General features: G+C 33.8%; 2 protein-coding genes across 2 annotated transcripts in view; one reads left to right on the top strand and one right to left on the bottom strand.

Annotated features, from left to right (window-relative positions):
- Positions 1-17,326, bottom strand: part of Pngl (N-glycanase Pngl) — a 492,631-nt gene that overhangs the window by 359,051 nt on the left and 116,254 nt on the right. The gene's annotated exons all lie outside the window — the stretch shown is intronic.
- The window catches only part of LOC148946270 (uncharacterized), a 279,226-nt gene that overhangs the window by 239,243 nt on the left and 22,657 nt on the right, over positions 1-17,326 (top strand). The window contains exon 3 of the mRNA XM_089097649.1: positions 14,356-14,475. Within this exon, the coding sequence (XP_088953775.1) occupies positions 14,419-14,475 (57 nt within the window). The 5' untranslated portion in view covers positions 14,356-14,418. The remainder of the gene's footprint in view (positions 1-14,355; positions 14,476-17,326) is intronic.

Below are 17,326 nucleotides of genomic sequence, written 5' to 3'. Positions count from 1 at the left end.
ATCACACTTTGGGTCATTCACATTGAACCCTTTTTCCAAGTAAGCAAGAATTCATAAATTTTTTAATTTTTTTCCGCTTGATTTATTTGAACTGACTCTCACACAGTTGATTGCAAGAAAACTTAACACACACAAAATATTCTGATCATCTTTAACCACGGTAAAAAAAAATTACAACCAGTACACGTGTACTATTTTCATATGACCAAACAGCTCAACAATAAAAAAAGATATGGATGTACAAGAGAGAAATAAAGCATACGAATAATCTCAACTTGAAATATGTTTTGTTACCTCCACTACATTCCAACATTAGGGGAATTCTTAGCGCTAGTAACCTCATATGTTTCCTACAGACAACGTTTCATCTATATACACTTCTAAATACTTGACCTCAGCAATCCTGGGAAAAATAATGCCACCTAAAGTTAAACTCGGAACCCATGGGGAATAATTCTTGGAACGACCATAAACAACAACTGATAATTTACCAAAAGTGTTAACTATTCTTTTGGCCTCTGGCCAAATTTTAATTTGACTTAGGATTGTTTCAGTGTTGACATCAGCCAATTCTCTGTATTTGCTGCGACTGTGAATTGCCTGTTATCTACAAACATAGCTAGAATTTTCCTAACTGAAGTATCACTTCCAATCCCTCCACACGGCAGTTTAATATCCAGAGATCCTTTTGGCACTCTAAGTTTCACTTCTCGAAACTGATATATTAGCATTAATAGATATGCACTGCATTCCACCAGTCAGGAAAGATTAAATGAATTCCAAAGTCTTATCGTGAACACATACATTGACCAACTTCTGAAGCAAAATTTTATGGTTCACACAATCAAACACTTTGACAATATCCAAGAACAGAGGAGCAACTTTCATATTAATATCACAAAAATCGTTTATTTTTGTCGCGAGGAACAATAGTGCCTGCTCAGTTGACACATTGTTATGAGAAACGATTTTTTTATGGAAAAATTTTGAGCCTCCAAAAAACTTAACAGTCTGCTGCAGAAAATGTTTTCAATAATCCTAAAAAACACTGATGGTAATGAAATTTGTCTATAATTGCCACAATTGAACTAATCACCACTTTTGAACAATGGAATAATCTTTACACATTTAAGACAATTCGAAAACACACCTTTCTGAAAGCATCGATTAATCAAAAATGTAGAACCTAACTTAATATAATTAAAAGCAGACTTAACAGCTTTTAACGGAACAAGATGAATTCCAGCTGCAGAATTGCAAAACGATACAAGCGCTTCCTTTAACTCCGTCAGTGTCACTGGTTCGAGGTATAGTGAAACGTCAGTATCTGCAAGTAGACATCGCTCAAATTTATTTTCCATTCTAATGCTACAATTATTCTCAGTCACTTTTTCGGCAATATGGGTAAAATGGCCACATATCTTAGCTGGGCTAATTGAATTTGGGAACCTCCCATTGTTCTTTTTTATCTCCTCTTTAACAACCCTCCATGCTTTTGCAGGACTTCCCTCAGCTCTTTTAAATTTCTCTTTGTATAACATTTTTTAGCTCTTATTAGTATTTTATTAAAAAAAAATTATTATACATAGAATAGCATCTTTCATGTATATAAGTTCCCGTTACAGCCTTCTTATAAAGCTTGTGATGTATTTCGATACATTTAAGGAGTGAGCTACTAATCCTTGTTTGACGGGGTCAATGTATTTTCTTTTCTCCTCAATACATTCTCAGAATCTTTATTAATGTTGCGGCTTTTGATTATTTATTTTTAGCCTCTTTTCCTCCAACATATTTTATAATTTTAAAAGTGTAAGGTCATTCAATGCCACAGTTTTCTTTTCCCATGATTTTTGCTTCCCATATTGAAGATTTTTGGCTAATTCAAGGGTCACTATGACTCAGTAATTATCTGAAACTTCATTTACTAGCATTTTAGGGTCTCTCACCTTGTGGATAGTGAAGCAGTTATCAAATAAAGTTGCCACATTGCTTGTAATCCATGTCGGTATTTTAATAGCTTCATACAACTTATAGCCTATCATCAACTTACAAGAAGTAGTAGAAATTTGACTACGCTGAATTTATATCAAGTCGATTTTGAAGTCCCCTGGAACAGAAAAATGAAGTGTGTCCCAGTATTTTAACGACTTGCCCTGTTCTAAAGACAAGCTGTGTTTCCACGACATGCACAGAGACGTTTTTTATTTAGTTCCTTGTTCTCGGTAGGACCCGAAAGATCAATTTTCATCCAATAGACCAACGCTCCAGACGTCAGGTCCAACAGACTATTTCTAATATTTTGTACAGGCTAATATATTCTAGAAATAGCCTGTTGCACACGAGGAGACTTCCTATATTTGGCTTACTAGAATGACGTGTTTCCTACATCTGTGATAATTGACACACAGACGGAAAATGTGTTTTTCCAGGAATTGCGCTTGCTCTTAATGTATTTTCAAACAGTTCCTGGTAACGAACTGTAAGTAAGGAACGACCCTGCTCAATGGTAACCGAAACTCTAAAAAACAGAATTTTGATACCAATAGATACATCAAAAGAATCAGATTTTAATTCTGACTTCAAATAAATAAGTTTCATGAAGTTTAATCTTACCCATCAAAAGTTATGCGCCTGAGAAAATTTGACTGATTTTCGAAAAAAGGGAAAGACCCCCTAAAAGTTATAGAACCTTAATGAAAATCAAACCATCATATTCAGCGTATCAGAGAACCCTACTGTAGAGGTTTCAATCTCCTATCTACAAAAATGTGGAATTTTTCATTTTTTGCCAGAAGAAAGACCACGGATGCGTGTTTATTTGTTTTTTTTCTTTTCTTTTCCCCAGGGGTAATCGTATTGACCCAGTGGTCCTAGAAGTTCGTAGAAGGGCTCATTGGAACGGAAATTAAAAGTTCTAGTGCCCCTTTTAAGTGATAAAAAATGGAGGGCAACCCCCTCCCACGCTCATTTTTCTCAAAGTCACCCAATAAAAATTTTGAGATAGCCATTTTGTTCAGCATAGTCGAAAATCTAATAAATATTTCTTTAAGGATGACTTAATCTCCCACAGTTCCCGTGGGAAGGGATGTAAGTTATGAACTTTGCTCATTGCTTACATATTGTATTGGTTATTGGGAAGTATACAGATATTTTCAGGAATTATTTTTTTATGGCAGGGGGGGGGGCTAGATGAGAAGGTTACGTGGGGGAATCTTTCCGTGGAGGATGTTTCTTTGGGGTAAGGGACATTTCTATTCAGGGGGCACTAGATTTCCAAGCATTATTTAAAAAACGATCAGAACTTAAATTAAAAAAATACAAGTTTTTTCAACTGAAAGTAAGAAGCAACGTCAGAACTTAAAACGAACAGAAATTATTACGTATATGAGGGGGTTCTCCCTCAAGTAAATACATTGCTCTTTACGCTACAGTTTTTTTAGTGCTTTCAAAAGAGTTATCTATTCTAATCAAACGGTCTTTGTGAATCAGGGGTTTGTGAATTAAAAAAAAATATTTTAACTTTTAACGTAAAGAGCTTGGTATTGACTAAGGGGAGAACCCCCTCATATGCGTAATAACATATGCGTAATAAAAAAAACAATAAAGAAACAAGCGATACGGCTCAATAGAAATCGAAACTTTTAAAAAAGAAGTTTTGATGTCAATAAATGTATCAAAAGAATGGGCTTATAATGCTGATTCTAAATATATAAATTTTATGAAGTTTAGTATTACTCATCAAAGGCTAAGAGCCTGAGAAAATTTACCTGATTTTTTAAAGAGGGGGAAAACACCCCTACGAGTTAAAGAATTTTAATGAAAATCAAACCGTCAGATTCAGCATATGAGAAAACCTCAGTACATACGTTTCAAGCTCATATCTGCAAAAATCTTAGTTTTCTGGATGTCAAAAATTTTCTCATGATTTCCAGTTTAAATTCCGAGCGAATCACTATGCAGAGCATGCTTGCGCATCTCTCTTGAAATTCTTTCATTAGGGAATAGATTTTGGTCTTATCCCGGCAGCTTTATTTTTGGATGTTCGTAAAGCTTTTGATTCCTGGACTCATCAGATTCTTCTTTGGAAACTATCACATATTGGTATAAGATCAAATGCTTTCTCTTGGTTTGAATCATATCTTTCTGGTAGACTGATTTCAACTGATCTGCTTTTCCGGAGCCCTTCTGAAGTAGAATATGGTGTCCCCCAGGGATCTGTTCTTGGTCCCGTTTTATTTCCAATTTACGTCAATGATCTGATTTCAGCAGTCAAGAACACCAGTCCTCTGGTATGCTGCAATCTGTGTCATCCGGATGTTCCTTCGTGTCCCAATGCTACTTCTAATGAAGTTTGTCTCGTTGCTTTTGCTGACGACAGCACTTTTGGGACTCTAGGGAAGACGGAATGTGATATCAGGTCTAACCTGGTGGCAATATTCGAGAGAGTAGTTTCATGGTTTGCGAATTACTTGGCCTTGAATGTTGCCAAGTCACATTTTCTTATTTTTTTTCGAATCGGTGTAGCTTTCCCTCCACTGACACGGCTTCAGGTGTCACAAGGCTCCTTGTGTAGAGCAAAGAATCGGTTGGTTCAGTTTCTTGGTATCCTGCTTGATGAAAACCTTTCGTTTAGACACCATATAGCCATAATTAGGGTTAAGATCTCACGGAGTTTGGGTGTCATTCGAAAACTCAAACACACCTTTCCTGGATCTATTCTGAAGCTTCTTTTTTCTGCCTTGTCCAGTCATATGTCTCTTATTGCCCCATAGTATGGATGTCTACTTTTCCTTTACACTGCGGTCGCTTTCTGTCATGTATAACAAAGCACGGCGTCTGGTTATTGACACCAACCATTCTTCACCAAAAACGCTTCTAAATCTACAGTCTATCTACATTCTTTCTTGTGCTTCTTTTGTTTTTCATCAGCTTCATGGCAATCTTCCAAAATCTCTTCAAAAAAACTCAGTTTATTTCTGATTTAGCTCCATATAACCTTCGTTCGTCATGTAATATCTGCATTCCTCCTACTCCCACTGTAAGGTCAGATTTCAATCCCCTCATCGCTTGTCATCAGGTTTGGAACTTCCTGCCTTCTTGAGTACAGAAATGCCACTCGTTTGGTACTTTCAAGAGGATTCTTAAGGACCATTTAGTTTAGAATCAAACAAAAGATTTTTTTGTGGAGTTAATGTCTCCCTGAATGTTTAGTTTTGTTATATGGTGGTCTTCTATGCGCTATGACTCCCAGGCCTCAGGTATGGTCTCTTTTTAATTTTATATGTTGTTTGCCGATTGATTTCTTTTTTATGGTTGTTTGGATATATTGTATTTTTTTTCTCATTCCCCCTTGTATCCCTGGCCATGGAGCCTTTCGAGGGGAAATAGGAGTTTTGTGATTGGATTGCGTATGTATTGTGGAATAAAGCTCTGAAACTCTCTGTATTTTTTGCCAGAAGAAAAATATACGAATATAGAAGTTCGTTGCGTGAGTTAATTTGTAAATTACGTCAGAACCAAATTTAGAGACAGCCATTTAGCAAAAAAAAGTAAAATTTTTACGCAAATTTTGTTTACTTATTCAATGACGGTGAGCCAAAATAAAAGCTGCATTAACTAAAAAAAGATCAGAAATTAAATAAAATAACAAGTTTTTTAGACTGAATGTAAGGAGCGATATTAAAACTTAAAACGAACAGAAATTATTCCGTATATGAAATGGGCTGTCCCCTCCTCAGCGCCTCGCTCTTTACGCTACAGTTTGACTTCCTCACAACTCTTATTTTTTTTAAAGAGTGAAAAACTTTAGCCTAATGAGTGAGGCGTTGAGGGCGATGAGAATGATTGAGGCGATGAGGCGATGAGTGAGTCTTTCATTGAAATGCATGAGTTGGAATATTTCAGTAGTGTTTTGTCGTGGTTTACCTTGTCAAAGTTACATTCTCTTGATTTTTCAATTTTGATTTTGAATTTCTTCCGTGAAATGCAAGAGTTGGAATATTTCAGTAGTGTTTTGTCGTGGTTTACCTTGTCACAGTGACATTCTCTTGATTTTACAAATTTCATCTTGAATTTCTTTCGTTGAAATGCAAGAGTTGAAATATTTCAGTAGTGTTTTGTCGGAGTTTACCGTGTCCCAGTTACACTCACTTGATTTTTCAAAGTTCATTTTGGATTTCTTTTGTTGAAAGGCAAGACTTGGAATATTTCAGTAGTGTTTTGTTGTGCTTTACCTTGTCACAGTTACATTTTCTTGATTTTCCAAAGTTCTTTTTGGATTTCTTTCGTGAAATGCAAGAGTTGGAATATTTCAGTAGTGTTTTGTCGTGGTTTGGCATGTCACAGTTACATTCTCTTGATTTTTCAAAGTTTATTTTGAATTTCTTTCCTGAAATGCAAGAGTTAGAATATTTCAGTAGTGTTTTGTCGTGGTTTACCTGTTCACAGTTACATTCTCTTGATTTTTTAAAGTTCATTTTGGATTTTTTTCATTGAAATGCATGAGATGGAATACTTCAGTAGTGTTTTGTTGTGGTTTACCTTGTCACAGTTACATTCTCTTGATTTTTCAAAGTTCATTTGGAATTTCTTTCGTTGAAATGCAAGAGTTGGAATATTTCAGTACTATTTTGTTGTGCTTTACCTTGTCACAGTTACATTCTCTTGAATTTTCAAAGTTCATTTTGAATTTCTTTCGTTGAAATGCAAGAGTTGGAATATTTCAGTAGTGTTTTGTCGTGGTTTACCGTGTCACAGTTACATTCTCTTAATTTTTCAAAGTTCATTTTGAATTTCTTTCGTTGAAATGCAAGAGTTGGAATATTTCAGTAGCGTTTTGTTGTGCTTTACCTTGTCGCAGTTACATTCTCTTGATTTTTCAAAGTTCATTTTAGATTTCTTTCGTTTAAATGCAAGAGTTGGAATTTTTCAGTAGTGTTTTGTCGTGGTTTACCTTGTCACAGTTACATTCTCTTGATTTTTCAAATTTTATTTTAAATTTCTTTTGTAAAATACAAGAGTTGGAATATTTCAGTAGTGTTTTGTCGTGGTTTACCTTGTCACAGTGACATTCTCTTGATTTCTCAAAGTTCATCTTGAATTTCTATCTTTGAAATGCAAGAGTTGGAATATTTCAGTTGTTTTTTGTCGTAGTTTACCGTGTCACACTTACACTCTCTTGATTTTTCAAAGTTCATTGTGGATTTCTTTCGTTGAAATGTGTTTTGTTGTGCTTTACCTTGTCACAGTCACATTCTCTTGATTTTTCAAAGTTCATTTTGGATTTCTTTCGTGAAATGCAAGAGTTGGAATATTTCAGCAGTGTATTGTCGTGGTTTACCTTGTCACAGTTACATTTTCTTAATTTTTCAAAGTTCATTTTGAATTTCTTTCATTGAAATGCAAGAGTTGGATATTTTCAGTAGTGTTTTGTTCTGGTTTACCTTGTCACACTTACATTCTCTTGATTTTTCAAAGTTCAATTTGGATTTCTTTCTTTCAAAGTTCTTTTTGAATTTCTTTCGTTGAAATGCAAGAGTTGGAATATTTCAGTAGTGTTTGTTGTGCTTTACCTTATCACAGTTACATTCTCTTGATTTTTTCAAAGTTCATTTTGAATTTCTTTCTTTGAAATGCAAGAGATGGAATTTTTCAGTAGAGTCTTGTCGTGGTTTACCTTGTCACAGTTACATTCTCTTGATTTTTTAAAGTTCATTTTGAATTTCTTTCCTTGAAATGCAAGAGCTGGAATATTTCAGTAGTGTTTTGTAGTGGTTTACCTTGTCAAAGTTACATTCTCTTGATTTTTCAAATTTTATTTTGAATTTCTTTTGTAAAATACAAGAGTTTGAATATTTCAGTAGTGTTTTGTCGCGGTTTACCTTGTCACAGTGACATTCTCTTGATTTCTCAAAGTTCATCTTGAATTTCTTTCGTTGAAATGCAAGAGTTGGAATATTTCAGTAGTTTTTTTTCGGGGTTTACTGTGTCCCAGTTACACTCTCTTTATTTTTCAAAGTTCATGGTTGATTTCTTTCGTTGAAATGTGTTTTGTTTTGCTTTACCTTATAACAGTTACATTTTCTTTATTTTTCAAAGTTTATTTTGGATTTCTTTCGTGAAATGAAAGAGTTGGAATATTTCAGCAGTGTCTTGTCGTGGTTTACCTTGTCAGAGTTACATTTTCTTAATTTTTTAAAGTTCATTTTGAATTTCTTTCGTTGAAATGCAAAAGTTGGATTATTTCAGTAGTGTCTTGTCGTCGTTTACCTTGTCACAGTTACATTCTCTTAATTTTTCAAAGTTCATTTTGAATTTATTTCATTGAAATGCAACAGCTGGATATTTTCAGTAGTGTTTTGTTCTGGTTTACCTTGTCACACTTACATTCTCTTGATTTTTCAAAGTTCAATTTGGATTTCTTTCTTTCAAAGTTCTTTTTGAATTTCTTTCGTTGAAATGCAAGAGTTGGAATATTTCAGTAGTGTTTGTAGTGCTTTACCTTATCAAAGTTACATTCTCTTGATTTTTTCAAAGTTCATTTTGAATTTCTTTCGTTGAAATGCAAGAGATGGAATTTTTCAGTAGAGTCTTGTCGTGGTTTACCTTGTCACAGTTACATTCTCTTGATTTTTCAAAGTTCATTTTGTATTTCTTTCCTTGAAATGCAAGAGCTGGAATATTTCAGTAGTGTTTTGTCGTGGTTTACCTTGTCACAGTTACATTCTCTTGATTTTTCAAATTTTATTTTAAATTTCTTTTGTAAAATACAAGAGTTGGAATATTTCAGTAGTGTTTTGTCGCGGTTTACCTTGTCACAGTGACATTATCTTGATTTCTCAAAGTTCATCTTGAATTTCTTTCGTTGAAATGCAAGAGTTGGAATATTTCAGTAGTGTTTTTTCGTAGTTTACCGTGTCCCAGCTACACTCTCTTGATATTTCAAAGTTCATTGTGGATTTCTTTCGTTGAAATGTGTTTTGTTGTGCTTTACCTTGTCACAGTTACATTCTCTTAATTTTTCAAAGTTTATATTGAATTTCTTTCGTTGAAATGACAGAGTTGGAATATTTCAACAGTGTCTTGTAGTGGCTTACCTTGTCAAAGTTACATTTTCTTAATTTTTCATAGTTCATTTCGAATTTCTTTCGTGGAAATGCAAGAGTCGGAATATTTCCAATAGTGTTTTGTTCTGGTTTACCTTGTCACACTTACATTCTCTTGATTTTTCAAAGTTCAATTTGGATTTCTTTCTTTCAAAGTTCTTTTTGAATTTCTTTCGTTGAAATGCAAGAGTTGGAATATTTCAGTAGTGTTTGTAGTGCTTTACCTTATCACAGTTACATTCTCTTGATTTTTCAAAGTTCATTTTGGATTTCTTTCCTTGAAATGCAAGAGTTGGAATTTTTCAGTAGAGTCTTGTCGTGGTTTACCTTGTCACAGTTACATTCTCTTAATTTTTCAAAGTTCATTTTGAATTTCTTTCTTTGAAATGCAAGAGTTGGAATATTTCAGTAATGTTTTGTTTTGCTTTACCTTGTCACAGTTACATTCTCTTGATTTTTCAAATTTCATTTTAAATTTCTTTCGTGAAATGCAAGAGTTGTAATATTTCAGTAGTGTTTTGTCGTGGTTTACCTTGTCACAGCGACATTCTTTTGATTTTTCAAAGTTAATTTTGAATTTGTTTCGTTGAAATGCAAGAATTGGAATATTTCAGTAGTGTTTTGTTGGGGTTTACCGTGTCCCGGTTACACTTTCTTGATTTTTCAAAGTTCATTGTGGATTTCTTTCGTTGAAATGTGTTTTGTTGTGCTTTACCTTGTCACAGTTACATTCTCTTGATTTTTCAAAGTTCATTTTGAATTTCTTTCGTGAAATGCAAGAGTTGGAACATTTCAGTAGTGTTTTGTCGTGGTTTGCCATGTCACAGTTATATTATCTTGATTTTTCAAAGTTTGTTTGATTTCTTTCTTGAAATGCCAGAGTTGGAATATTTGAGTAGTGTTTTGTCGTGGTTCACCATGTCAAAGTTACATTCTCTTGATTTTTCTTAGTACATTTTGGATTTCTTTCCTTGAAATGCAAGAGTTGGAATATTTCAGTAATGTTTTGTCGTGGTTTACCTTGTCACTGTTACATTCTCTTGATTTTTCAAAGTTCATTTTGGGTTTCTTTCATTGAAATGCAAGAGTTGGAATATTTCAATAGTGTTTTGCTATGGTTTACCTTATCACAGTTACATTTTTTGATTTTTCAAAGTTCATTTTGGATTTCTTTCGTTTAAATGAAAGAGTTGGAATATTTTAGTAGTGTTTTGTCATGGTTTACCTTGTCACAGTTACATTCTCTTGATTTTTTAAAGTTCATTTTGAATTTCTTTTATTGAAATGCAAGAGATGGAATATTTCAGAAGTGTTTTGTCGTCGTTTACCTTATAACAGTTACATTCTCCTGATTTTTCAAAGTTCATTTTGATTTTCTTTCATTAAAATGCAAGAGTTGGATTATTTCAGTAGTGTTTTGTTGTGGTTTACCTTGTCACAATTACATTCTCTTGATTTTTCAAAGTTCATTTTGGATTTCCTTCGTTGAAATGCAAGAGCTGGAATATTTCAGTAGTGTTTTGTCATGGTTTACCTTGTCACAGTTACATTCTCTTAATTTTTCAAAGCTCAAATCCAATGAACAGTCTGGTGATAGCTCTGATGAAGAAGAGCTTCTCGGAAGAAGAGCTTCTCTTGATTTTTCAAAGTTCATTTTGAATTTCTGTCGTTGAAATGCAAGAGTTGGAATATTTCAGTAGTGTTTTGTTGTGCTTTATCTTGTCACAGTGACATTTTCTTGATTTTTCAAAGTTCATTTTGGATTTCTTTCGTGAAATGCAAGAGTTGGAACATTTCAGTAGTGTCTTGTCGTGGTTTTCCATGTCACAGTTACATTCTCTTGATTTTTCAAAGTTCATTTTGAATTTCTTTCGTGAAATGCAAGAGTTGGAATATTTGAGTAGTGTTTTGTTATGGTTTACCTTGTCACAGTTATATTCTCTTGATTTTTCAATGTTCATTTTGGTTTTCTTTCGTTTAAATGCAAGAGTTCGAATATTTCAGTAGTGTTTTGTCATGGTTTGCCTTGTCACAGTTATATTCTCTTGATTTTTTAAAGTTAATTTTGAATTTCTTTCGTGAAATGCAAGAGTTGGAATATTTGAGTAGTGTTTTCAAAGTTTATTTTGAATTTCTTTCGTTGAAATGCAAGAGTTGGAATATTTCAGTAGTGTTTTGTTGTGCTTTACCTTGTCACAGATACATTCTCTTGATTTTTCAAAGTTCATTTTGAATTTATTTCATTGAAATACAAGAGTTAGAATATTTCAGTAGTGTTTTGTCGTGGTTTACCTTGTCACAATTACATTTTCTAAATTTTTCCAAGTTCATTTTGAATTTCTTTTGTTGAAATGCAAGAATTGGAATATTTTCAGTAGCGTTTTGTTGTGCCTTACCTTGTCACAGTTACATTCTTTTGATTTTTCAAAGTTTATTTTAAATTTCTTTCATTGAAATGCAAGAGTTGGAATATTTCAGTAGTGTATTGTCGTGGTTTATCTTGTCATAGTTACCATCTTTCTATTTTTCAAAGTTCATTTTGGATTTCTTTCGTTGAATTGCAAGAGTTGGAATATTTCAGTAATGTTTTGCTGTGCTTTACCTTGTCAAAGTTACATTCTCTTGATTTTTCAAAGTTCCTTTTGAATTTCTTTCGTTGAAATGCAAGAGCTGGATTATTTCAGTTGTGTTTTCTTGTGCTTTATCTTGACACAGTTACATTTTCTTGATTTTTCAAAGTTCATTTTGGATTTCTTTCGTGAAATGCAAGAGTTGGAACATTTCAGTAGTGTTTTGTCGTGGTTTTCCATGTCACAGTTACATTATCTTGATTTTTCAAAGTTCATTTTGAATTTCTTTCGTGAAATGCAAGAGTTGGAATATTTGAGTAGTGTTTTGTTATGGTTTACCTTGTCACAGTTATATTTTCTTGATTTTTCAATGTTCATTTTGGTTTTCTTTCGTTTAAATGCAAGAGTTGGAATATTTCAGTAGTGTTTTGTCATGGTTTGCCTTGTCACAGTTATATTCTCTTGATTTTTTAAAGTTAATTTTGAATTTATTTCGTGAAATGCAAGATTTGGAATATTTGAGTAGTGTTTTCAAAGTTTATTTTGAATTTCTTTCGTTGAAATGCAAGAGTTGGAATATGCTCAAATCCAATGAACAGTCTGGTGATAGCTCTGATGAAGAAGAGCTTCTCGGAATATTAGAAAAACAGGGCAAGGAAAGTTCTGCAAAAAAGCGGAAGAGCACCCGTGATACAACTAATGGTCTGAACCAGAATCTGCAACTGAAAGTGGGAAATTATGTTCAGTTTGTCTACGAAGGGGAGAAATTCCCTGGCATGATCATTCGTGGTAACGAAATGTAAGTAAGGAGCGACCCGGCTCAATGGTAACCGAAACTCCAGAAAATGGTATTTTGATACAAATAGATACACCAAAAGAATCAAGCTATGTGGGAGGATCTTTCCATGAAGGAAGTTTTCATGGGGGAAGGGAAATTGCTATGAAGGGGACGCCGGAATTCCCAGCATTATTTAAAAAAAGATCAGAAATTAAATATGAAAAAATAAGTTTTTCAACTGCAACAGCAGCAACATCAAAACTTTAAACGAACAGAAAATATTACATATATGATTGGGTTCACCCCCTAGTCAATACCTCGCTCTTTAAGCCAAAGATTTTTTAGTACTTTCATAAGAGCTATTAATTCTAATGAACGGCCTTTGTGATTAAGTGGTCATTTTTAAAGAATTGGAACAAAGTTCGAACTTTTGCTTAAAGAGCAAGGTTTTAGCTAGGGGGCGAACCCCTTAATATACGTGTTAAAAATATATGAATATAGAAGTTCGTTACGTATGTTATTTCATAAGTTACGTATATTTATTACTAATAAAAACGTTCGTAAATAAATTTTAACAAATTTTGAGAAAGCCATTTAACCAAATAAAAGTAAAATTAATATGCAAATTTTTTTTTTAATTATTCATGTACGGTGAGCCAAGATCAAAACCTGCATTTTTTCAAAAACGTTCAAAAAATAAATAAAAAAACAAGTTTTTTAACTGAAAGTAAGAAGCGACATTAAAACTTAAAACAAACAAAAATTATTCCGTATATGAAAGAGGCTGTCCCCTCATCAATGCCTCGCTCTTTACAGTAAAGTTTGACTTTCTCACAACTCTATTTTTTTAAACAATGAAAAATTTAAGCGTAAAGAGCAAGGCGTAGAGGAGGGGACAGCCTCTTTCATATACGGAATAATTTCTGTGCGTTTTAAGTTTTAATGTCGCTCCTTACTTTCAGTTAAAAAAACTTGTTTTTTTATTTAATTACTTACCAAGGGCAGATCCTTGATGAATGTGCTCAGAACAATGTGCTGTTGTGTTTCTTATGTCCATAAAAGCCCCAGGCAGAGGCAGCAGCACACGAACAGTGCAACGTTCTGCCACAGCCATACACTGATCTATTAACAAAGATTAGTACTTTTAAGATTTAATTCTGATAAATGCTAGCTTTTTTATCTATATATTTTTTTCATCTATATTTTATTGTTTCAAAATAGTGTTTTACTTCTAAAACTAACCAAAAATAGTTAACATTCCTGAAATTCACAAAATAGGAAATTTTTTCCCGTAAAATAACTTTTTGTATGCATCAAGTTAATCTGAAGGCTTGGTTTTTCAATATTTTTTTTTTTTTTTTTATTGATGGTTTTGACAAAATGACGGTGCATCCTTTTACCAGTTTTGTATGTTTAAGATTTTATATGCCTTTTTTATGCTACACTGTTTTCGTTTTTAATCCAACATATAAATTCGGTCCAGTCAGACTTTCTTAGTTATTATTAATAATAAATTTTATGTTACCGATTGCATTTGATGGCGCTTGAATATTTAAAATCTTCTTTATTGTGAATGAAAAATGACTTTAACTGAAGGCAAAGTTACATTATCTTGCTCCAACTATCAATTACCTATGAATATGCAAACAAGTTTAAAAATCTTTAATTTCACTATATCCCTTTAAATTCCCCTACTTAATATTCTCCTTTAAATTTCTTTCAACAAAACAAAATCTGTTTCACCAAATATATTATTTTCCGGACTGAGAGACAAAGGGCAAATTCGCATGAGCCATTACACTAGTAATTTTTAATTTTATTTTTGTGGATGACGAAACACGCTACTTCAATGTTGAAATCTGTGGAAATATGTGTAATTGTTTAAAGTCATTCTCTTTTGCAGTCTCCCGCTTGCCGCTGTTCAAGGTTCATTCTCTCAGTGTCCTGTATCTCGCTCCTATTATTCATGTTGGTAATATGGAAATTCTCTTTCTATGGTAGCGGGCCTCAAGAAAAAGAAAACGTAAGTCTTTTTGTGTTAAAATAAATGTTGGAGGTCTGGCTCACTTTCCACCTCCTAATATGCATCTTAGAGTGTCATGCTTGGCACAGTTTCTGTCACACTTGATCAACTACCGCCACATTTCAGATGTTCCAAATGAGGTGATTAATCTTTTTTCAAAATATTTGCTAGTATATGGTGCTAATACTACGACTGTTATGACTAAAGACCACTGCTACTATTATTGGAACTGCTACCACTGCAATTGCTACTACGACTTCTATCACTAAAACTGCTACAACTGCTAGGGCTTCTATTACTACGACTACTGCTACTAGCACTGTAATTATTAAATGCTACAACTATGACTATTACGACAACTGCTACTATGACTACTGTGATTCCTACTTTGACAAATGTGACTAGGGCTGCTACTGTTAGTATTGATATACTACAGCTGCTACCATTATATTTCCCACTTTAACGGCTATAAATACTGCTACTAGTATAACTACTACAAAAGATATTCCTACGACTATTTTAACAACTGCTACGACCACTACAACAACCACGACTGCTATTACTAAACTTCTACCAAAAGTTAAAATAGTAAACCATAAAATTCAGACGACAACTTATGAGAGTTAATATATCAAACTCGTAAAAGGCCAAACCATCAGCTCCAGACAAGTCAAACCACCAATTACAAAAACGTAACATAGAACACAAAATAACTCTCAGAGAATACATCAGTTTCAGACAATTCAAACCACAAGATACAAAAATTTGAAATAGCAAGATGAGTTCCCAAAAGTTTGGAGCAAAATACCCTTAATATTCTTTTGGGGAGAGTGCCAAGAGCCTTGAAAGGCCTGGGACTCGTGGAGGCATGGGGTACGGTGGGCAGGGGCTTAGTTGGAACTAAAACAGTTATGATTTTTTTTTAGATCATGAAGGAGGCCTCATAGTCCATCGTGTTGACATTTTTCTCCACATCGGAAAAAATTACGACTGACATAGACACACTATTATCCTTTGACACCCCCAAAATTTAATAACAAAATTTGGTGGTACAAATATTCACAATGTTATTTAAGGAAATGAATAAGAAATGTTTGAAAAATGTCCATGTAAAAAAAAGAAGTTTCAGTGTCCAAGTATCCGTGGGCGACAGTCAATAAGCTCTTTCAATGCTAAATAAATATCTGCTAATAAATATCCAATGCTAAATAAAAGTATAAAAAATACTTGTTAATAATCCATTTAAATCCTATACAAATTTGGTGCAATAATTCAAAATTGAAAGGTGCGTCTGGTTCCAGTGTTGGTAATCAATTAAACAAAAAGTCTTTGTCTCAGTACTTGTAAATATTCCTAACTTTTTAGCTGTACATTTCCTTTGTAGAAAGCAAAGTTTTTGTGTATGTTTCCTTTCTTGAGTTTCCTTTAGTTTACTAATTTGTGTTTCTACGAAAATAGTTTCTAGTTTCCGTTTCGTTAGCTAAGTTTCCTGTAGTTAGGTTTGTTTCCTATGAACGAAATTATGAAATGAGGTCTTTAAGGGTAACAACCCCCCCCCCCCCAACCCCCAGGGCAAGGGATACTAAGTTATGCCCTGGGGGCATATAAGCCTTTTATAGAGCGTGGGGAAAATTAGAAAAATCGTTTTCTTGATCCTCGCTCGATAAATTCAGTGAGGGGAATAGTGAGAGGAGTTACTCTGTGACGTTACCTCTTTCGAAGAAAGAGCCATCTACATTGAATCCCTTTGCAATGTTTTCAAAAGTATATCCACGATATGATTCTGCTTTGTTCCAATTAATATATAAATAAATTGACTATATGCACTTGAGTCACATCTTAAAAGTTTCCTAAAGTAGTCCAATGGGGGAGAATCAGTTCCCATTATATTGTCAAGTGTTCCCCGAGAGAATATCCTGTGTTGAAGAGATAACTCGAGAAAATCGTCATCTAAAATCAAATGTTTTTCGATAAACACTAGATTTGATCTAATTCTCTCTTTCTCAAATTTATTCATTTTTCAATCCTTTCACTCCGACTGCTGACTCTAGACTGACCCTGATTCGTTAGCCCTAACCTAACCTGACCCGAAAAGAAAGGGAATATTTTCGATTTCAAAACAATTTTATTGAATAATTACAAAAACAACTATAATACTAAGCATGTACAATTAGCGATAGAGTTTATTGTCTTCGATATGTTTCTCTAATGCACTTAAAGCACATTGAAGTCTATTCGCATATGCTATATTAACTTTTGCAGCGAAACATACTTGATCCTCCATTTTAAATTTGTTCAAGGATGTCACATATCTTGCATATACTTCATCGCATTCCAGACAAAGCTGTGATCCTCTCGTGATTTCCACCGCAATGTTTGGTGCTCTTGTATTATTGCCATCAGCTCCACTATCAACTTCTAATAGGGTAAACATTCCACTCGTCAATACACAAATATACATCCAAATGAGTAAAGTCAAACTGTTCTCACTCCTTTGAATTATATTCACAGACTAATAAAAACTACAGCAAAAACCCTTTCCTTATATTCTCTGCAATCCTCCACCACTAATATGTAAGCGAGCCTCTGCTTGGTCTAGAAGGAGATGTAACCGAGTCTCTGATTGGTTTAGAAGGAAACACGTGATCATGTTTTCCGTTATCGGATCAATAAAATTCACAATCGATTACGCAATCAAGTTCTCGGAAATCCATTTCCCAGTCAATTACGCAATCAATTTCTCAGAAATCCATTTCCCCTAGGGAGGCTATGCCCATATATGGTGTGGGATCGGGACTGACAGCACACGTGTTCTCCCTGGGGATTCCATGCCCATATATGGTGCCCCCGC

Source organism: Artemia sp. Qi Xiang Cuo, chromosome 12, assembly GCF_049724085.1.
Source record: "Artemia sp. Qi Xiang Cuo chromosome 12, ASM4972408v1, whole genome shotgun sequence".
Classification (NCBI taxonomy): domain Eukaryota; kingdom Metazoa; phylum Arthropoda; class Branchiopoda; order Anostraca; family Artemiidae; genus Artemia; species Artemia sp. Qi Xiang Cuo.
The sequence above is the reverse complement of the archived record's forward strand: the minus strand, read 5'-3'. Positions and strand labels throughout refer to the sequence as shown.